Source organism: Verticillium dahliae, genomic scaffold (assembly GCF_000150675.1).
Source record: "Verticillium dahliae VdLs.17 supercont1.18 genomic scaffold, whole genome shotgun sequence".
Classification (NCBI taxonomy): Eukaryota; Fungi; Ascomycota; class Sordariomycetes; order Glomerellales; family Plectosphaerellaceae; genus Verticillium; species Verticillium dahliae.
The window spans coordinates 756,284-777,869 of NW_009276923.1; the positions used below are offsets into that span (position 1 = coordinate 756,284).

General features: G+C 55.0%; 6 protein-coding genes and 2 non-coding genes across 8 annotated transcripts; 4 read left to right on the forward strand and 4 right to left on the reverse strand.

Moving 5' to 3' along the window:
* Positions 1-41: 41 nt before the first annotated feature.
* Positions 42-3,680, forward strand: VDAG_08032 (uncharacterized protein; the record flags this gene model as incomplete). Its single annotated transcript, XM_009652798.1, has 9 exons — positions 42-1,192; positions 1,266-1,501; positions 1,567-1,644; positions 1,709-1,788; positions 1,854-1,906; positions 2,118-2,502; positions 2,626-3,049; positions 3,098-3,249; positions 3,312-3,680. The coding sequence occupies 9 exons, from the start codon at positions 42-44 to the stop codon at positions 3,678-3,680; spliced, it is 2,928 nt and encodes a 975-aa protein (XP_009651093.1).
* Positions 3,681-5,239: 1,559 nt separating this feature from the next.
* On the forward strand, positions 5,240-7,448 carry VDAG_08033 (pre-rRNA-processing protein ESF1; the record flags this gene model as incomplete). Its single annotated transcript, XM_009652799.1, has 1 exon — positions 5,240-7,448. One exon carries the CDS (start codon positions 5,240-5,242, stop codon positions 7,334-7,336), a length of 2,097 nt encoding a protein of 698 aa, XP_009651094.1. The 3' UTR covers positions 7,337-7,448.
* A 313-nt stretch (positions 7,449-7,761) lies between these two features.
* On the reverse strand, positions 7,762-7,833 carry VDAG_20218. Its single transcript has one exon. It is a non-coding gene; the product is annotated as a tRNA-Ala (tRNA).
* Positions 7,834-8,983: 1,150 nt separating this feature from the next.
* On the forward strand, positions 8,984-9,971 carry VDAG_08034 (uncharacterized protein). Its single transcript, XM_009652800.1, has one exon. It carries the CDS (start codon positions 9,022-9,024, stop codon positions 9,841-9,843), a length of 822 nt encoding a protein of 273 aa, XP_009651095.1. The 5' UTR covers positions 8,984-9,021; the 3' UTR covers positions 9,844-9,971.
* A 50-nt stretch (positions 9,972-10,021) lies between these two features.
* VDAG_20219 lies at positions 10,022-10,123 on the reverse strand. The gene has a single exon. It is a non-coding gene; the product is annotated as a tRNA-Ala (tRNA).
* Positions 10,124-10,340: 217 nt separating this feature from the next.
* Positions 10,341-15,267, reverse strand: VDAG_08035 (brefeldin A resistance protein; the record flags this gene model as incomplete). Its single annotated transcript, XM_009652801.1, has 3 exons — positions 10,341-10,962; positions 11,056-12,238; positions 12,291-15,267. 3 exons carry the CDS (start codon positions 15,265-15,267, stop codon positions 10,341-10,343), a joined length of 4,782 nt encoding a protein of 1,593 aa, XP_009651096.1.
* Positions 15,268-16,293: 1,026 nt separating this feature from the next.
* On the forward strand, positions 16,294-16,763 carry VDAG_08036 (uncharacterized protein). Its single transcript, XM_009652802.1, has one exon. It carries the CDS (start codon positions 16,417-16,419, stop codon positions 16,720-16,722), a length of 306 nt encoding a protein of 101 aa, XP_009651097.1. The 5' UTR covers positions 16,294-16,416; the 3' UTR covers positions 16,723-16,763.
* A 1,755-nt stretch (positions 16,764-18,518) lies between these two features.
* VDAG_08037 (uncharacterized protein) lies at positions 18,519-20,846 on the reverse strand (the record flags this gene model as incomplete). The annotated part of the gene is made up of 3 exons (XM_009652803.1): positions 18,519-19,328; positions 19,387-20,116; positions 20,188-20,846. 3 exons carry the CDS (start codon positions 20,844-20,846, stop codon positions 18,519-18,521), a joined length of 2,199 nt encoding a protein of 732 aa, XP_009651098.1.
* Positions 20,847-21,586: the final 740 nt, after the last annotated feature.

Consider the following 21,586-nt stretch of genomic DNA (forward strand, 5'->3'; position numbering starts at 1 on the left):
CTTGCCTCACCTCACGTTGCCTTACCAAGGCTTTCACGACTATGGAGGGGGATGAGACTGCAGAGCCTTCTCTCGTCAAGAGGGAAGGTTCTCTTGGTCTTGGTCCCAAGTCTCCTTCTGACAACGTCGTCAAGCTCGAGGGCAACGATGTCGAATGTCTTGTCTCAATGGCCCGACCGGGGGCCATGGTGCAGGCGCCTATGAATGTCGACGGCGATGACGATAAGGATGCTCGAGTGCCTCCCTCGGGGGTTGCATCGCACAAGGATGCAGACTACGCCGACGACAAATCTGACTGCAGCAGCGAATTGTCCGAGCCAGAAGAATATTCCGACGACGAGTACGTCGACCCTACCGACATTCGTGTTGCTTCCCAACAAGAGAAGAAAGAACAACAACCGGCCAAAGCGAAGCCGAGGACTCCACGCCGCGCAGCAAAGAATGTCGCCGAATATGCGGCCAGGCTCTCCGCCAGCCGCAAGGAGGCATTCCTGAAGTACATGGTGAGTAATCTAGGGCTCGTGGACCAAACAGGCTTCATCCCACCACCGCCGGCTCGAAATAAGTCCAAGAAAAAGCAGAAGAGCATCGAGGTCACGTCTGTCACTGCTGTCCCATCAGACATGCCTTCGTTCTCTGGTGTTGAAGAACAAGAACCCACTTTCGTCACAAAGGCGGACAACATGAAAGAGCTCACCAAGTGCACAAACAGCGTAGGCAACAATCGTCATGGCAAGACCCAGAAGAGGGATGTAAAAGAAGGCATCAAGGTCTTCGGTCGAGCCCAAGTCAAATGCTTCAACAAAGACACTCCAGCTGGTCCAGAACGATCCTATGAGATTAAGGGTATGATTGCCAAGCTAAAGGAATATCAGCTTCCTCTCGCGGCCTGGTGGGTCTTGCAGGAGCACTCTGACATTGGCCCCCAGGGCGGCATTGTCGCTGACATGCCCGGTTTTGGCAAGACGATCGTCACTCTTGCTGCAATCCATGGCAACCGACCTGAGAATGCCAAACGAGACGCAGGAGAGGGGGCGACGCTGGTCGTGGCACCAAACGCTTCGCTTGCTCGACAGTGGAGGAACGAGATTCTCGCCCATCTTGGCGAGACATATGATGATCAGACCATTCTAATGTCCACCCTCCAGGATGGCCGGCTAGATCACCGGGCCCTAGCCAGAAAGCGGATCGTGTGAGTAACATCATGTCGCCGGACACGGGACCTTTGGACATCTTTGAGTTCAAGTCACTGATTTTTATTACAGAATCGCAACCTATACCGAGCTTCGAATGAGCTATGAGGCGACCCCTTCTGCTCATGTTTACGAAAGCGACGAAGATGGCGATGATGCAGAGCCTGCCGGCTGCGTTCGAGGTTTTCCTCTGGGGGCTGATGAGTACGCGATGGCCGATGATTATATCAGAGGAATGCTCCACAAAGTTCAATTCTTCCGCTTGGTGTTGGACGAAGTTCATAACATCAAAAGGCATGCTGGAATGAGTATGTACATCCTTTTCTTTTTGAGTCGAACCTTGATTTTCCCGCATCTCTAATACCTTTGCCAGCTTTCCGGGCAGCCTACGCTGTCCAGGCACATCATAAATGGGGTCTCAGCGGCACACCGCTCAGCAATAGAATCGAAGGTTCGCTCTGGTCAGCATCCAAGAAACAAGCATCGAGCGTACTGACGAGACATTTGTGCTCTAGAGCTATACTCTTACACAAAACTCATCGGTTGCACAAATGTCACAAACTTTCAGGAGTTCAAAGACGTTTATGTGCTTTCAGTGAGTGGCACAAGTCCCAATCGCAGCGATCAAGCTTGGGTGGGCTGGTTGCTGATACAAAGTAGAGCGATGCAAAAGATCGGATCGATGTTCTCATGACCAACAACAGCTATCGAAGGTATGCTTTCAGTTGCAGCTCGTCTAGATCTACGACTTCTGACCACCCCTAGGACGGATCAAGATCTTTTCCTCGGAAACAGAATGATGAAACTTCCCCAAAAGCACATGGAGGACCAGAACGTCCAGCTTACTGCTGTTGAAAAAGCCATCCAGGAGCAAGTTCTTTGAGAAAAGCATTGATCAGAAAACGCATGGCTGACAGTACTTAGGTGGCTTGACATCATATTCGACACTGACGACGACGCGAGGACCGGCAACAAAAAATATGTCGGTCACATGCGGTACAGGCAGTTGGTGTCGCACGCCTATTCCCTGGAGTCTTTCCTCCGGGATGACGGTCCGAACGGCGTATCCGTGGACGAGCTGCAGGTGCTGCTTGAGATGGTGCGAAAGGTCGAGGCGCAGCCAGTGACACCCAGCACTCTTGATCAAATTGGATGCTGGTCTGAGCGACAAGTCAACCATGATGCGAGGTCTTCAAGCGTGGCCAAACCAAAGACCCTTAACCCATTTGGCAGCTCGGAGTTTGGAACACGGTGCTGCTCCTTCGCGCCGCTCATTGAAATGATCATCGATTATCACCAAATACGAGCAGTAGGCTGCCCAAGTTGCGAAAATAACGTCTCTGATCCTCAGAAAGCAGAAGCAGTAGGTCATAGGCAGTTATGAGAGCTCCTGCTTGTTCCTGGAGGAATAAACTGACACCTTCTCTACCAGTGTGGTCATTACATCTGCGGCAGTTGTCTGACCGAGTGGCTCAAAACCGAAAAACGCACCGAGTGTCCTCGCTGCAACACTCCGACACAATTCCTCAAGATAGTCACCCTCGGTACGCTGGAGACTCAATTTGACGCCCAAGAGCAAGCTAGGGAAGACGAGATCAAAAGCTCATCGAAGAGGAAGCGGGCAAGCCGATCGAATTTCAGCCGCAGAAGAGCGGCTCCAGCCACCGACCCTAGGAACCGTCGTGTCGGACAAGACAACCAAGGCGTGACGCCTTTGCTTGCGCCCCGCGATACCACCTTTATCAAGGCAGCTTTCGTCTTGAACAACAGAATGCCGGCCGCGGGCTCGAAGCTCACGGCAGTCAAGGACACTCTGCTCAGATGGCGGAGAGATTTCCCCGAAGACAAGTGCATCAGTACGTGAAACGGGCCTTTGGATCCCGACCGAGCTAATTGAGACATAGTCTTTGTGCAATTCGTGAAAACGCTCCTGATGACGGGCATCATGCTCCAGCTTGAGGGCATCGACTTCGTCTACACCTATGGCAAAATGTTGTCGAGGCAAAAGTCCAAGGCCAAGAACATATTCGAGTCTGAACCGACTGTCAAGGTCTTGGTGAGTATCCAGTGTGTATCGTGTTTGCTGTGAGACCTGGGGCTGACAAGTGTTTGAAACAGGTCGCAACCATGGGAACATGTAGCGAAGGCCTCAACTTGACGTGCGCCAATCGCGTCATTGTTGTCGACGCGTGGTGGAACAGTGCTAGGGAGCAGCAGTCATTCGGCCGTGTCGTCCGCACTGGACAGTGCAAAGAGACGTACTGCGTGAGGCTGAAATCACCGAACTCCATCGACGACAAGATTGAGAAGATTCAGACCAGCAAGAATGAGGTCGTGGACTGTGCTGTCCAGGACGACGGGCACGACCCCTTTACTCTTTCCGAGCTTGGCGTCATGAATCTGCTCAACCCTGAGAAATACCTGGAGCTCTGCAAGGAAACACTATCGAAGATCAAGAACCCAAAGGCGGCCGAACTTGCGAAGTGAGGAGGTCCCCGACAATCTCCTCCGAGCCGGCGAGGGTGGATACGTTACGGGCGCTTCTGAGGTTCGGACGCAGGATGCTCAATATCATCTATCACAGCATATTACTTGTGTCTTTTGCGCTCGAGGGGATTTCGTCGCTTTTGTTTCTGCTTGTGGGAGAGGCTGGTTCTCAGACATTTTTGCTATTTTCCTCTTCATATGGCCTGGGAGCACGGTTTCAGAGGGTAGAAGGGGCATCATAATCTGAGACTGGACTGCAGCGCTGGATTTCGGACATATTTGCGACAGGCAATGAAATTTCTCCAATAATACACATAGCTCCAATCACAGATTGAATCCGCGGTGACTCATATGACTGTGGTTCTTGCCAGACAAAGCAACATTGAACTCGAAAACTTGGGGTCGGAGTTTCGCAGGAAGCTGCACGTTGGGCTACAGTGGCAGACGCAGCTATGAGAAGTACCGCGGCAGGCTGTGCCTCATGATCGAGACACTTATGGATGATCAATTGCAACTACTCGTCGACCTAGTTCGGTATCGTCGAAGTGTCGCCTCTTCGACCTGGGATGTCTCCATCCCAACCCAACCAGAAAGACTCGGCGGGCCATTGTGGCTACTTTCTGTTGTGCTTTGCCATCGCGTCCAGGATAGCGTTTCCTTCCGCAATGTCGTCCGGCGTCACTAAAAGGGGTTAGCAGGATGTGTGCAGGTATGGGCATGATGGCGTACTCTTCAACCCATAACTGTGCTGAAAGTTCTGGCGCCCGCCCCAAGCTTTGGCGGTCTCGTGTCGCGTCTCGTAGCCAGAGGACTGCTGACTGGCCGGCGCCGACGCCCCGGACCCCGTCTGCTTCGAGCTGCTGCTGCTGCTGCTGTTGGAAGGCATGGTGTGGAAGATGCAAGGATGAGGATAATTATGGGCAGTTGATGGGAAACGAAGGGGGAGTTGGCCTGGATGTCAGTAGCGGGCTTCACCTAACAATAAGTACCTCTAGATGAGGTAAGTTTGGCTTTGCAAGCGGGGTCACCTTACCAAGTGATACGCCTTCTTTCGTGGACAGCAACGTGTCCCGCGGAGCACATCACTCTTGTGGGAGCGCGTCGTTGTAAGTTTCGGCATATCCTTGTCTAGTCTCATCCTCAATCATCGACAAAGACACTCGTCGGTGCACATTGACTGGCTATAGGCTGTGATGACACTGGTAGCAGTTGGCTAGGCCTCCGGCCGTGCGAAGGAGACAAGGCTTCCCCATTCATGCAATCTCAGGGTTCGAGACAAACATGTAGAGATTGGATCAAGCCCTGAAAGGCAGAACACTTGTCCTGGCCCGTGAGCGTTGAAGATGTGTCGATGTAAGGCAAAGGCGCAAGAGCCGAGGCAACAAGGGAAGAGCATGAAAGGCGGTGTCTTTCGGTGGGTCTCGGTGAAGATGTACTGCCGGCAACCCCACTAAAAAATCCAATCCCCCGCGACCCAGGTCAACTTTTTTCGTCGCAAACTCGACGCTTCCACGATTCCACGACAATCCCCGACACATCTCGCCTGGACCGTCGACGCCATGTCCAAGTCAGACAAGATCACCGACTCGAGGTTCTCGAACTTCGAGACGGACCCCCGGTTTCGTCTTCCCTCCAAGAAGAAGACCAAGACCACAATCGACAAGCGATTCTCACGCATGCTCAAGGACGATGAGTTCACCGCCACAGCAAAGGTCGATCGATACGGCAGGAAGCTAAAGTCCGACTCGAAGAAGAAGGCTCTGCAGAGACTGTACGAAGAGGAGGGCGAAGAGGACAAGGAAGACAAAGAGGACGACGAGGATACCCCCGAGGTTGAGGATGACGACGTGGTCGAACGCGAGCTCAAGGCTGCCGACGCCAATTACGATCCTGCGCGTGGCGGTGGCTTCTCTTCCTCCGACGAGGACTCGGATTCGGACGAGGAGCAGGAAGATGAAGATGACGCTGCGGCCGAGGCCGGCGGCTCCATGCAGCGCCTTCGCGACGAGCAGGCTGCTGTCGAGGAAGGCGAGGTCACGAACCGCATCGCCGTCGTCAACCTCGACTGGGACCACATCAAGTCGCAAGACCTGATGGCTCTCTTCAGCAGCTTCCTGCCCACCACCGGCGGCAGGATAGAAAAGGTGACCATCTACCCCAGCGAGTTCGGCAAAGAGCGCATGCAGCGCGAGGAGCTCGAAGGACCCCCGAAGGAGATCTTCAAGGCCGCAAAGCAAATCGAGCCCGAAGAGGACGACTCGGACGATTCAGAGGACGACAGCGACGCTTCAAGCGACGCGGACGCGGACGAGAAGATCAAGAACGAGATCATCGAGGAGGGCGACGACCAGGACTTTGACGGCGACGCGCTGCGATCATACCAACTCGACCGCCTGCGCTACTACTACGCCATCATGACGTGCTCCGACAAGGCCATCGCGAAGAAGATTTACGAAGCCACCGACGGCACCGAATACCAGTCCTCCTCCAACTTTATCGACCTGCGCTTCGTGCCCGACGATGTCGATTTCGACGACGAGCCCCGCGATGAGTGCGCCAAGGTGCCCGAGGGCTACAAGCCGATCGAGTTTGTCACGGATGCGCTGCAGCACAGCAAGGTCAAGCTCACCTGGGATCTCCACCCGGAGGAGCTCGCGAGAAAAGACTCGATCAACAAGGCGTTCAGCGGCAGCAGGAACGAGCTCGAGGAGAACGACCTCAAGGCCTACCTTGCCAGCGACAGCGAAGACGACCAGGACTTTGACGACGAGCCGCAGAACGCAGACGAGCCCAAGCTTTCCAAGAAGGAGCTGGCACGGCAAAAGATGAGGGAGGCGCTCGGTCTCGGCGACGAGACGGCAGGCAAGTCCAAGGGCGGCCCGGTCGGCGACATGGAGATCACGTTTGCGCCGGCTCTCACGGAGAAGCAGAAGAACAAGGTTCCCGAGGAGGAGGAGACGACGATTGAGAAGTACGCCCGCAAAGAGCGCGAGCGCAAGGAGAGTAAACGCCTGGCGGCGAGGGCAAGGCGTGAAGGTCGCGACCCGGATGCCGAGTCTTCTTCGGAAGAGGAAGCGGAGCCTGTGGAGGACCTGGGCTTCGACGACCCCTTCTTCGCGGCGGAAGAGACATCCAAGAAGACCAAGACGTCCATCCGCAAGGAGGAGCGTCTAGCCAAGAGAGCGGCGCGGGAAGCCGAGGAGAAGGAGAAGGCAGAGTCGAAGGCGCAGCTGGAGCTCCTCATGGCAGGTGATGGTGAGGATGATGGTGACCACTTGGATCACTTTGACATGAACGAAATCACGCGAGCCGAGAAGCAGAGCAAGAAAAAGTACAAGAAGAAGGGCAAGAAGAAGGAAGTCGAGCGGGCCGGTCTGCAGGAGGGCTTCAAGATGGATGTTGGTGACGACCGTTTCAAGGCTGTATTTGAGAGCCATGAGTATGCCATCGACCCGTCGAATCCCAAGTACAAGGCCACAGAGGGTATGCAGCAGCTGCTAGAGGAGGGCCGCAAGAAGAGGAAGAACGGCGGTGATGCAGCGCCCGACGAACGCCAGGTCAAGAAGGTGAAGAAGGCCAAAAAGAGTGGCGAGGAGCTCGGTGGTCTTGTAGAGGCGGTGAAGCGCAAGTCAGCCGGCAAGCCGAAGAAGAGGTAATCACCAGCAGTACTGTGATGTACCTCTGGCTGGTTCTGTATGATAACCTGAGGAGGCGTGCTGTCGGAGTTGGTAGGTGTTGGGACCGGAAAATGACATTGGGTTGAACTCCATTCTCAAGCGCATGCTGTGGAGTACAAAAGGCTTTGACTGGTATTTGCACTTGCGACTTGGGATCAAAATAACCACGAGGGACTGTGGCCTTCATATAAGGTCGCGTATCTAAACCTCAGAGATACGCGACGAGCTTGAGATTAGCGAACCAGATTCAAGATCAAATTCGCAGTACCGCTGCGAAAACATCTGGAAAACGATCATAAAGAAGAAATGACCAAGAGCTAGACATAGACGTTGGTCTGACTTGTATTTCATTCGAATGATTGTCCCTACCTAGGTACTTGGTGAAGGGGAGCAAGGACAAAAAATGGAGATGCCCGGGATTGAACCGGGGACCTTTCGCATGCGAAGCGAACAGTCTACCACTGACCTACATCCCCAGGATATCTTTAGCGCTCCAGCAGCTAAGATATGTACTGAGATGACACAACTGATTTTCCTACATTTTACCTTCATTGCGACCACTTCTCTCAAGGTTGTAAGATTTCCTTATAGAAATTTCATCCAGTCCCGAAATGACCATTTATGTAAAATGTCGTGATGAGGACCGAGCCGCCATTTCACCCTGACAATTCAATCGACCATGTCGGTTATGAGCTACCTACCTGGTATTATTCAGGTCCCCACGAATTGGGAAGCTCGCTGTTCTTGGTGAAACCCGCTCCTGTCTGGCAAGAATCGCAATGAGGCTCAGCATACTGAGGTCCAACACACAAACTATTTCTTGGGATGGCAAGGACATGGAGCTGCGTTCAAGATGGTATGGTTGGTCTGCAATGGACTGGCTCGTGCTGGACCACAGCATCATGCATCAAGTACCGAATATTTTGCCGCATATTCCGACCCGCGGCTACTCTAACTCTCGGAACACGAAATGACCCTCTCGTCCTCAAGACGCAAACGTCAGGAAACCGCTCCAGGCTCGCGAGCAAATGGAGCGAATGCCCGGAGACTACAGTGGTCTAGATCGGGATGCTGACGGAGTCCGCAATGCCGCATCCAACAGGCATTTCGCAGTGGACGAAAGAGTCTCTCCGACGGCACGAATGGACGGATAACCTTGCGTAGCATCGCTTATTAAGTTTACCATGTACTGTCAAACTCTCGCAGCTATGTTGAATAACGAAGCAGAAGTCGGTAGATAGAGCCACTCCCCGTAGCATGAAGCATGCTCTTCGGGTGCCTGTCGGACGGTGGGCGCGCTAGTTGGTGTGTGTGACACCAGATCGATGACCATGACAATTCCGGACAGCCACTGTCACAACAATACTCATTGAACACTTGAGACATTCTCGAGCCAAGCATGCTCCAGAACAGTCTAGCTCAACCGACTTTCCGGAGTAGTTCTTCCTCTGATACACCTTGAGTCATTTCTCAGAACATTGGACCGTGCTTGCTGCTTGCGTCTATCAATGACAGCATCCGCGCTTTGAACTCTGGCGGCGATGACGCATGCTTCTCGGCCTCCTAGATGATGCATGCACTCCCCGCCAACCCCATGACTGGTGCTCTGGTAGCATTTTCACCCTTGACCATGGGATATACCCAACACTCTGATATCATTGAAGATGGATCACGTACTCATGCCCTCCAAGTCAAGTCGTCTCAGGCAGGCCCTGTCTCGCAGGTTCAAGTCTCCAGTCAGTTCAAGGAATCAATCTGGCGTGGCTGAGGCCTCGGCTGGCGGTATGGAGACTGAGTCGTGGCCACGGACAACTCGGGATCGATATGAACTCCAGAGGGCGAACTTTGAGCCCCGTTCCGCTCGTCGACGAGGGAGCAAAAGCGGGCAGACCAGTGGCCAGACCACCCCTAGCAATAGGTCGAGCATGACGACTGCGCCTAGGATCAGCTCTGAGAGTCCCGAGTTGAAGCTCCGCACATCGAGTGAAGGCACGGGGCCCAATACCGACGATGTCGGCAAAGGTAGTATAGACACTACAGGGGTCAACATTGAACCCGAGAAATTCGATCGCGTCGAGACGCACCCCGATGTGTATTTCGATCACACAGTCATCACGCGGCAACCTGTCACGCACGAAGAAATCCGGCCACACGTCCACACGATTTACGAGCAACGGCGGACTCGCTCCATTCATTATCACGAGCATCGGACCCTGATCCAGCCGATCATAGATCCAGACCCAATCGTACTGCCCGAACAGCACTGGGCTCAGGACCATCGGACTGGCGAAATCTTCAAGATCCCGGATGCGCTTGGAAGGCAACTCGACGAGCAATACGGCAGAAGCAGTCCGCAGCACGCCGAAGTAGATGATGGGGAACTCATCAAGGCAATGGGGAAGATGGGCCTCGAGACATCGCATGCGGACCCCGAGAAAATAAAGCCCGATTGGGCGGGATTCGAAGAGAAGGCGACAAATGAATGAGCAACCACCCAAGCATGTTATGCCCAGAGCTTGCAAGGGCACACAGGCGCTGCTATCGTCGTGTACCCTGACTAGATGTTACGTTGAGAGTGCTAATTATCCATATATAATAAGAATTCTGTAACACTAGATACCGCGTTGTTCGGACTTCGCCAATGAATATGGCAAAAGCAAAAGATGGACAATGCGCGAATCGAACGCGCGACCTTCAGCAGATAGTATCTCACGATCTCATGATCTCGGATGCTAAGCAGACGTTATACCACTAAACCAATCGCCCTTGAATGACACCCGACCTCGGTCGTGGTGCTCATGGAAGAGCTGTGCGACGCGGCGCTAGGGTTCGGGCTGGATGAGGGCAATGGCCCCGTGGTGGATCATCTGGGGGAGGCCCATATGAGGCATACGAAGCCGAGGCTCACAGTGTTCTGAAAGAAAATGACAAACGAACAAAGTTGTAGCATTAAGTATGACGAGTGACGCTGACTACCAATGTACTAATTCTTCCTCTTGGCCATAAAACCCTTCAGGGGGTTCTTCCCCTTGAACCGCAACCACGTGGCAAGATAGACAACGGCGTAATTGAATGCAATGAAGCCGCAGAAGATCCCGAAATCCCTCCAGATATTCCTGTAGTACACGCTGAAGCCGACACCAAACTCGTCACCGGTGGCATACTGGCAGAACTCACACAGCCCATCAGAGGCTGTCTGCACGTAGCCGCCCGCTTCGGCGATGAATGGCTGAACGTACTCATCGCAGCTAAGACCGTTCGGTGCCTCAAAGCGAGCAAACTCTTCAGAAGCACACTGGACGGGCTGGTCGTGAATGACAGCTGCGAGGAAAGCTTCCAAGAGGTAGTGGAAGGGCGACAGCCAGTACATCCACTCGCGCCAGAAGGTGGGGAGCTGCATGGGCGGGACAACGACACCGCAGAAACTGACGACGAAAAGGAAGAAGAGCGGAACAAGCAGGGAGGCGAGCAGTTCGTTGGGGGCGAATGCAGCGATGGCTTGACCAAAGCTGATGAAGTAGAGCTCAAATAGGATGACGAGGAGGAAACCGAAGCCCGACACAAAGGCGGAGACATCGAGGCCGAAAATCCCCCACCACCAACAGCTACGCAATGAAGTCAGCCTTCTGGTACAACGAAAGTGTTCGAGAGTGAATCCGGCCATATTCAGTAGACGGGTGAGCCCAGGCTCAACTTACTTGAAGTAAACGGCACCAGCGACGATGGCATAGGGAATCTCGGCAAGTACAGCGCCCGTGGTCCACGCAAACCAGGAATAAATCTTGGCATTGTTCTCTCGAGACTGGAAAACGTTGCGGCTGTTGAGGAAGACAGGCTGCAGTTGCTGGATAAGAGGTGGTGAGATGACGAGCGTCATGAAGATGGAGAACAGGCGGTTCTGGAAATCGGTCGAAGAGAAGCCGATCTTGAAGAAGGTGAAGGTGTTGAAAAGGCCAGTGAGTATATGCAACATGAACTTGCCGACGATGTAATTGGGTGACCGCCAATAGGAGACAAAGGCACGCTTCACCACCTGCATCGTCTGTGTACCGAGGGATGCAGCGTATTCGCGATCATCCTTCAGGCTGGCAGTCGGCTCGACGTTTTGGCGCTCGGCAATTAAATCATCAATTTCGCGCGAACGGGCCTCGCGATGAGAGGAATCAGCCCACACATCACCCCAGTCTTGGCCTTTGTAGTTTGGATCACCAGCACCGATAGCTTCGAGCATGTATTCGGCAGGGTTGGCGTTGGGCGGGCATTTGTCTGCGCCGTTTGACTCAAGATAGCCGATCAGCTCGCTGCTGTCGTGTCCCAGAGGGCCGTGGTAGACCACACGACCACCGGACTTGAGAAGAAGCAACTCGTCAAAGTATTCAAACAAAACGGCTGAGGGCTGGTGGATGGTGCAGAGCACAGCCTGGCCGGCGTCGGTCAGCTTACGAAGGAAGCGGACAATGTTGAAAGCGGCGCCAGAATCAAGGCCAGATGTGGGCTCATCGAGGAACATCAGTAGCTCGGGCTTTGAAGCAAGCTCGACGCCAATTGTCAAACGCTTACGCTGCTCCTGGTTCAATCCCTCGCCGATTCTGCCAATAGTCGCGCCGGCGATATCGCGCATTTCCAAGAGGTCGATGATGGTCTCGCAGTAATCAAGCTTCTCCTGTTTCGGTGTCTCGCGGGGCTGACGCAACAGAGCCGAAAACTGAAGGGCCTCACGAACTGTAGATGTGGGCTCGTGAACGTCCATTTGCTCCGCGAAGCCAGTGGCACGTTGGAAGGACTTGGGAAGGGGTCGACCATCGACGAGGAAATCACCAGTGATTGTGCCAAAGTTGAGACGTTGGGCTAGAGCATTGAGAAGGGTCGTCTTGCCAGCACCTGTGATCAATCAGCGGTGTCCGCCATGGACCGCACACAGCAAAACACGTACCTGAAGCTCCCATGAGAGCAGTGAGTTTTCCGGGGCGGACGTAGCCTTGAACATCCCGAAGAAGCTTTCTTTCTCCTTTCTCGTACGGGATAGTGTAGTTGATGTTGCGGAAAGTGAAGACGGTTTCGTTCTTTGCGACCTGGTTTGCGGCGTCGCCGCTTGTCTCGCCTGTGTTGCTCGTGTCGGGCATGGCCTGCGAAAAGTGTCCGCTAGGGCCAGCTTCCTCGTCCTTCTTCTTCTCGTGGCCGCCGGTCTCGATTGACTCCTCCACCTTCTTGGGGACTTGACCCCTCTTGAAGACGGTAACAGCGCCACCGCCAGCATTGGGCTTCATCAGCTCCATGCCGAGGGCGGTCAGGAAGACGAAGAAGAAGAAAAAGGCCCAGAGGAAGCCAAAGTTGCGCCATAGGTGAGACCGAGTGTAGGAGAACGCCTCCCGGATGTACGCCGCACCGGTGACGATAGTACTGCCGGGTTCACTGCCCTTAAGAGTGCATGACTGGTATTGAGGCGAAGCATTTGGACCCTGAGGCACTAGGAATGGCGCCTCACACTGCAGATCCAAGCTGGAAAACTCATTTGCCATCAGGGCCTCGAAGCTGTATTGAATCCAATTGATCCATCTCAGCCAGCCGAACCATGGAGGCATGGAGCTAGGTGGAATGAAGTAGCCAGTGTATACGACCAAGATTTGGATTGAAATGCCCGTGAAGCGAGTGGCCTCATCCATGGTCTTGCACCACGCCGAAATGGCTCGGAAGAAGGCGTACGTCACCATGGTCGCAAGCCACAAGAAGAGGGTGGCAATGAAGAATTGCGATGCCGTTCGTCCGAGGTTTGCCATGAAGTAGATGATGACATTGAAGAGGAACACCTGGATGAACACAAGCGGCACGTCAACCACGGTTTGTGCAATAGCATATGCCGCCGGTCGGTAGAACGAGAAGGACTTGTGTTTGAGCAGAATGGGCTTGGACTCGAAGGCAGCAGTCTGTTCAGCGAGAGCGAGAAGAGCGTTAAAGAGAAGTAGTAAGAAGAGAGTACCGCCGCGAGGGAATACGCCGACGGCTGTGGGAGCGAGATTGAAGAACAGGCTGCCGACAATGAGGCCCTGGAATACGAGGCCTCCCCATTTGCCGAGTAGAGATGCGCGATCTCCGGTCATGACCAAGAACTGGCGCTTGGTGCATGCGATGACTTGCTGATGGAAAGGGAGGGTGTAGTTCTTCTTTTTAATCTCTGACGAGGCAGCTTCGCGCTGTTGGCGTTGCTCGACGAGCGACGACTCAAAGTCCTCAACATCGGCCAGATTCTTCCTGTACGCGTCGCTCTTCTTATAGGCTTCGTAGAACTCCTCGGGGCTTCTAGGGATACGGTTCTCCCAGCCCTTGCGGACGCTGCGCTCATGAGGGTCACTGACTGAGGTGAGGAAGTCGGCAGTGGTCCAGCGGTCGGGGCAATCAAACCCAAGATCCATGAAGTACTGCTTGGCGTCGTCGGAAGGTCCGTAGTATAAACATTTGCCGCCGTCGATGAGCAGAACTTTGTCTGCAAGATCGTAGAGAGACTCTCCGGCCTGATAGAGTGATACGGCAGTGGAGACGTCGGCCATGTTGGTCATGGCACGAATGGAGCGCACATACTCCAGGGCAGTGCTCGCGTCGAGACCCTTGCTGGAGTTATCCCAGCCCTGAACGGAGGCTCTGGTGATCATGGCTTCAGCGATACTGACACGCTTGCGCTCGCCTCCAGATACGCCACGGATGAACTCGTTGCCGACTTTGGTACCGAGGGTATGCTCGATCCAGAACAGTTTGGTGACCACCCTCATGAACTCGGCGATGTAGTCCTGACGACTCTCGCCTTCGAGTCGAGAGTGCTTGCCCGGCGTTCGGGTCTGCAACGCAAACTTGAGCGTCCTCTTCACTGACAATGTAGCGTAGTGGAGGTCATCTTCGGGGTTGTAGATGACCTCGCCACGGTATTTCTTAGACATCTCCTGCGCGTCAGTGCCGCCATATGTGACGTCGCCCTCGACGGCTTCGAAGCCAGAGCGTTGGTTGCAAAAGGCCTTGAGAAAGGTCGTACAGCCGGAGCCAGGACGGCCCAGGACAAGGAGGAGCTCGCCAGGTCGCACACAGCCGTCGAAGTGGCTGATGAGCTCGCGAACGGGCGGCTTGGCCAGGGCAGCCTTGGGGCCTTTGGTAAGGAGGTTTTTCAGGGTTCTCGGGAGCCCCATGAAGATATCGCCCACGGTAGGCTGGAGGCTGGCACCGAGACCGACGCCCTTGACAGTCAGGTCGCGGAAGACAACACCACTGTGGCGGGTCTGTTCCTCCTCTGAATTCTCCTGACGCGTCTTTCCGAACATACGAGCCATGAGCATGTTGATCTCGCTTTCTTCTTCTTGCTCCTCGGCCGTCGAGGATGCACCGGTCCGGCGCCTCGATAGCATCTGGAAGAGTTCATCCTCGTTTCGGGCGCTCCTCTGACGGTGAAGGTGCGACTTCTCCGTCGAACTAGGGGCGGGTTTTAATGGCGCGAGTTGGGGCTCATCGTCATCGGACGGTGTGCTGGCAGCTGGCGAAACTTGCTCCTTTTCGTCGAGGATTTTCGAGTCCTGCGACGCAAAAGCGGCAGCGGCTAGAGGAGCGGCATCACGATCGTGCGACGCCCGATCGCCATGCAGGGTACTGGCTTCGGAGGAGGCGCCGTAGGTGGGTGAGGGCTCGGCACGGGCGTCTCGACCGCCGTTCATAGAACCGAAGTAGGAAGCATTTCCAGCAAGACCATCATTCGAGGTTTTCCCAGCACTTTGGTTCGAGGTGGGTATGTAGGATCCAGCGCTGTAGTTGACAACCCTGCTGGCAGAGTTGCGATTCTGTAGGCTTTGTGGCGTAGGAGCCCCATTGGAGGCCGGAGTCTCAGGGAAGCCGCCCGGGACGTCAGTATCGAGTGGTGTCGCACGCGCCTCCATGATGGCGAGGCTGTAGGTAAAACTTCAAGCCCAGACAGGCCAAGGACAGCCCGATGATGTGTTGAGCAGCAGAATAGAAGGCCAGGATTGGGTGGATGAACTGGCCGCCCAAAGCTGTGGTGGTGAGTCTCGGGGCACCAGAAGGTAACGTGAACTCGTTCGAAGACGGATTGCCTTGGAAAGAGAATGAAAAGTCACATTCTGCACAGCGTCAAGGGACGAGGCAAACGGCACCAAATAGTCAGATCGGACATTATGATCCCAGGCCACGGGCCACGGAGCCACGGAGGTTTGCCGACCGTACTACGAGGCTGACTGTGGCCGAAGGCCGAGAAGGGTCTGAAAGTGTGCCTGGACATCGGGCACAAAACTGTCCGAAGTGCCCCAAGGATCGCGGTAAGGGGGAGTCTATGACGAGCTCTGGGGGTGGGATCCACGATGAGATCAGACTGACTGGTCTCAAAATCATCAAGTGGGAAAAGGCCCAGATAAGGTACGGTAGGCTAGCTACGCCAGATCATCCGATTGGGTCGGTTTCGACGTGGTACCACAACCTCAGGGTTGCTGCTGGAACGCGTGTTCCAATGTGTTTCGACATACCAGATGGCAGATGACCCATGTGGCAGTTCAGTTACCTGGAACGATCGTGGATTACACACTGAGGCGTTCACCTCAGTCATTGGTGCTGACGGATCTGATGGCCAGTACCTGAGGCTGCGATGGAGTGTGTCAACCTGAGCTACATGTACTCATGTGATGAGAACCCTGACCCGTTCTCAGGATCTCGAAAACTGATCGATCCGCCAAATATTTAGGAACCTAAGAGCAGAGAGTACCGTGAGGACTTCGACCATGAGGCTCTAGTCCAGGAGCGTCGCGAATCTTTCACGAGCCAAGCCCCGCGTCTGGCTCACTTCTCGTGCCGTATGCGGCACCCATTCATCTACATTTCCAAACAAGCTTCCACTAAGCGAGCGATGTCGATGACCCAATCACGCCCTGATGTTATCCCACCATTGTCCTAGTACGCGTCATGATTCTGACCACCATCCAAACGTCATCCACTTCGAGACATTACAAATTTGCAAAAGCTGAATCGCAAGCACCGATGCCTCTCGGAGCTTGTGAGGGGGACACGGTCCGTCGCCGATGCCGTGGTATTTTCCTTCTGCCACAGGTTTGCTAGGGTGGGATCCGATCGGATTGTTTGCACAAGGCCAGCTGAAAGCTCCGAATTGGCCAGTGCAGTCACGTCGATTACCGGGCAATCTCCCGATATTGCTTTTCACGACGGGTTCGTGCCTCTTCATTTGCCGTAAGAGAAGGAAAATGAAGCTGTCACGAGGGGAGCCTAGCGAGTATGGTAGCAATCGACGGCGTAAACCGCGTCCAGCAGCTGGTGGTTTGGCTCGTGACACGCCTGCCACGGCGCTTCATGAATGTCAGCATGTGTAGGGTATTGGCAATCAGTCTCCTAACACCGTTATGATGACCCAGACGTGGCGCCTGTTCGATAAGTGAATTCCACGGAGCTTGTACCACCAGGAGAAGAGCCATGTGTGCATGCGCGATTGTCATTGACAGAACTGGGCAAAGCTGTCGACAGAAAATCTGGCACTCCTAAAATCCTTCACCTAACAACACCACTACAACCACCAAAATGACCGAATCTTCACACCATAATACACCTACAAAAGCTAGGGGCTGCTACCTTTATGGATAAATCCAGAACGTGTTAATCACTGGATTAATTCAATGCCGCAACGGATGAGGGATGTGGTAGCTATGGAGGGTAGAATGACTTGTTGGTAGATATGCGTGATTTGAAGAGTGCCAAATTTTCTGTCAACAGCTTGCTGGGGTCTGCCGAAATGCAAATACGTCACGTGATTTGGGACAAGGCTGAGCTGTGCATATCGTTCATCGCCATCGAGGAACACCATGGCCAGTGAGCTGTTTTCTGAGACCACACAGCACCATTCGCAGTTAAAACTCCAATTTTGTTATCAAACCAAGAGGAAGTGCTCAATTGCATTTTCATCCACCATAAACAACACCATCAATCACTGCGTACGTCTGTGGACTTTTTGATGCTTAATCCCCCAATTATTCTGAACGAACATGTGACAAAGCTTAATTGAGATTTCGGACGATCAAACCTGGGGAAAAAACTGCATGACCAATGAGCGAAAAACGCCCCTGAGACACTTCGAGATGTTTATCCACTTCGCATATATTGAATAGCCCCTGAGGATAAGCTCGGCTGTCTTCCTACTACGGTAGTAAGAGTCACAAAATGCTGTCCCAGGAGCCTCAAAGTAAGACAACTCGAGCTGAACATCTCGTGTCACAGCAATATACCGAAGTATCGTACTGAGTAAGATTACTACTTGTATTCATTGAAGCTTCACACGCTTGGTTTTGGTGTCGGCCAACCTCATCCTGGCCGCAACCGGCAACATCACGCCGATGGGCGAGACCACCAGACGCCACCACGAGCGGTCCGAACAAGAAACCTCATCGCGTCAAGTCTAAAAGGCGCTATTGGACTTTGTTCACTGCCTCCTCCCATGAAAGGCTTCACATAATTGGAGCATGTATGGGTAGTGTTGCAGTGGCAGCAATTGCTCTATCCCACGACCACGAAGCCATCACATCTACACTCGATATCTTAACCGATCTTGGCTGGATTCATCTGGCGATAAAAAGTGACAACAATTCAACCTACTCTACTGAAACACTCAACTCATTCTGTGATGTACTGGCAATAATCGTGCCCCTACCCGTGAGGCTCGATCCATCATGATCGCCTGCCGCAAGCAGCCTCCATCGTTCCCCGCAGCCTAACATGTGTCTCACACAGGGGGACAACCTTCGCTGGCTCCTAAATCGCAAGCGCATCGGATTCGCTACTCAAGTACGACCCTTGAACAGCAACACTTGCATCGTGAGAAATCAATCAAGGCCACCGACCACGCCTCGCCAACACTCGAACCAATGCAAATCAGACCACAACCAGGCGGATCACGAGACGGAGCAAGTATGATGGATAACAAATTATTCTTAAGGATAGACATTAAGCTAGATCACTCTTTTCAAACCCGAGCATCCCTGAGACTCGAAAACCAGAAAAGAGAAGAATGAACACCCTGAAATCATGACCCCGAAACGCCCCCCGAATGTGCCGTCCTCTAATGCTGAATTATGTGTGTCTGTGCAAAATGTGCAAGGTGGTCGCTCGACTCTCTCGCTCAGGCAGCGATGCTGACGGCGGTGCCGAGGGTGAGGGTGACGGGCGAGCCGCTGAGGGTGACCCACTGGATGGGGGGCTCCGAGCCGACGACGTCGGCGGTGGCGGAGCCGCCGGCAGCGGTGACGGAGCCGGAGGGGATGGTGACGGGGACGGGGACGGCGCAGGAGTTGCCGTTGGCGGTGACGGTGATGGACTTGATCGAGTTGCCGTCGGCGGCGTAGCCGTAGGAGACCTTGGGCTTGCAGGCGTCGAGGGTCTGGCGGTCGATGAAGTACTTGCCAATGTCGTCGTGCTTGAGGGTGGTGATGGGCCAGTTGGTGAGGCGGGTCATCTCCTGGGCAATGGTCTCGACCCACGCCATGACGAGGGACATCTTGGCCGTCCTCGTGCCGACGGTGATGGTGGGCTGGTCGTTGAAGCGGAGGTTGGCCTGGTGGAACATGTAGGGGTCGGCCTGCAGGCTCATGAGGTAGCGCGTGTTGGTGGCGCGGGCGTTGTCGAGGAGGTTCTTGAAGTCGCCAGTACCGGCCGAGGTCTCCTTCCACTCGCGGAGCGTGCACTCGGCCGTGTCGCAGTTGTAGTAGATGGTGGTGGCGAAGCGAGGGATGATGTTGAGGCCGGCGTAGCCGTTGTCAGCGACGGTGCTCGTCAGGGGGTGGTACTTGTTGCCGAGGTTGCGCAGGGGGTTGCGCGTGTTGTCACCGACAACGTTGGTGATGCCGTTCTCGATCCAGGCCCTGATGGCGTCACCGTTGTGCATGCCGGTGATGGCAGGGGGGACGAGGCCGTGGGCAGAGAAGCGCGTGGCCTGGTCGATGCCCCATCTGCTTCATCCAGGCCTGGTTGAACTGGATCTCGCGCTTGACGTCGGCGTAGGTGGCGTTGTTGAGCGACATGTGGGAGAAGGTGTGCGAGAGGTGGCCAAAGGCGTCACGGTTGGCAGCCTTCTGGAACCAGACAGCAAAGCTGTCGCGGTCGGCACAGGCCTTGGTCCAGTTGTAGGTGGTGAACATGTCGGGCCAGTAGTCCTGGCCGGTGCCGAGGGGCTTCTGGAACTCAAGAGGAGTGGCAGGGAAGTCATCCTGGTAGACGGCCGTGTCGGGGTCGCAGTAGTTCTCTGAGCCGGATCGGGTGGTGGCGGCCTCAATGTCACCGTTGCCGTTGTGGGCAAACTCGAGCCAGAAGGACGAACCCTGGGGCAGGCGAGTGTTGAGGTTCGTCTGCCACGAGACGTGGCCGTTGAGATCAGCAGTGGTGCTCTTGTAGTGACCGCCGGCAGGGTAGTACAGATCGGTGCCGAGCTGGACGTCGTCGATCTGGGCGCTCAGGTGCGTCTTGCGCTTGCCAAGGAAAGCACCGCGGGTCATCCAGTGGATGTGAGCGTGCTGCAGGTAGTTGGAGGTGGACGACCAGTCAGGGGCCCACGAGGTGAACCAGACAAACTGCTCGCGGCCGTCGATCTTGTTGATGACAGCGGCGACCGTCTCCGAGGTGTACGTGCCACCGGTGCCGAACTTGGCGACCTGCTTGGTGGTGGCCGTGTCCGTGATGGATGCGGGGTAGTGCCAGAGGCCCTGGCTGGTGACACCGGCATTCCTGAGATTCATGTTAGTCCCAATATGCTTGAGCGAGAGGACCAGGGGTTGTGCTGCGCGTGGGGGACTCACTTCTTGATGTTGGCAGTGGGGAAGGCGGAAACGTCAGTGAAGCTGATGAGCTGCTCAACACCGGCGCCGCAGCAGCCGCCGCCGACGGTGGTGACACCGAACTGGGGGCCGGGGTACTCGTTGATGCGGACCATGCGGACGCGGAAGTCGGCCTGGTAGGAGTGGATGGCAGCCCACTGCTCAGTGGAGAAGGCGCTGTGCCAGCCGTCATCGTACTCGTAGGCGAGGGCGTCGGTGACGATGATGCCACCGTAGTTGCCGTGCTTCAGAGTCGAGTTGAGCTTGGGCAGGTCACGGCCCTCCTTGGGCACGATGTAGTGCTCATAGTTGATGCCGTAGCCGACGAGGCCGGCGCTGCCGAGAGAGGCGCTGTACTCATCACGAGCGAGGATGAGAACGGTGCCGGCGACACCAGCGGCATCGCTGTCCGAGCCGTCCGAGGCAGGGGCGTCGGTGGCCTGGACGGGGGCAGCCGTGGCGACGGTGCCGGTGGCAGTGGTGATGACAGGCACGGCAGACTCCTGGGGGTTGTTGTTGGTATCCGAGGGGGCAGGGGAGGCCACGGCAGAGCCAGACGCCTGCCTGGCATCGAGAGCAGGGGCAGGGTGGGCCGAAGCCAGCATGCCCAGGACAGAGACGAGGCCGATCTGGCAACGCATGGTGTCCTGCGGTTGGGCTGAAAACGGAAAGGTGTTGGGTGTGAAGAAGGGGGGCCGAAGCAGGAGTCGACAGGCTCGGGTGAGTCGTCTGGTAGTTGGGATGTAGGTGGATCAGGGGTAAGAGAAATGAGAGAGCAAACAAGTGTCAAGAGATGGGGGGGGGATGTTGACAAGGTCTTGTAGGAGTCAGTCAGGTGGAGAAGAGAAGGCTCTTCTTCTTGTTGTTGTTGCTGTTGTGTGATGATGAGGGGGACAAGAGATGGCAGATGGAGACGTGAGGGCCCGAGCAATAAGTAGTCGAATCGAACACGAGGTTGTATGCTCAGGGGAGAGGTGGTATTCTCAGCTGTAGATCTCGAGGGGCCACCCGTCAGCCAGCCATGTGCGTGCTCCAACCCGCCTGCATGGTCGTGAGAGCCACTGACAGCCCATTGACAAGCCCGCCATCGACACCATTGAGAGCCAGGCCCAGCATCGGCCAGGGCGAAACAGAGAAAAGAGTCGAGACCGCCACGCCTCACAGCACGGCAAGGCTTGACGAGCCCACCTTGAGCATCTCTTTTGGGACTTAGGGCTGCCAGCTGGAGGGACGGCTTGGACGGAAAAGAACCAAATTCGGGGTGTGGGGATCCAGGGTCAAAGGGTAGATGGTCAGCCATGTCTCAGCCCCCGGAGAGCCTGGCCTCTGGGGCAATAGCGAGAGCAGCGAGAGCGGCCAGAGAAGCCAGAGCAGTGAGAGC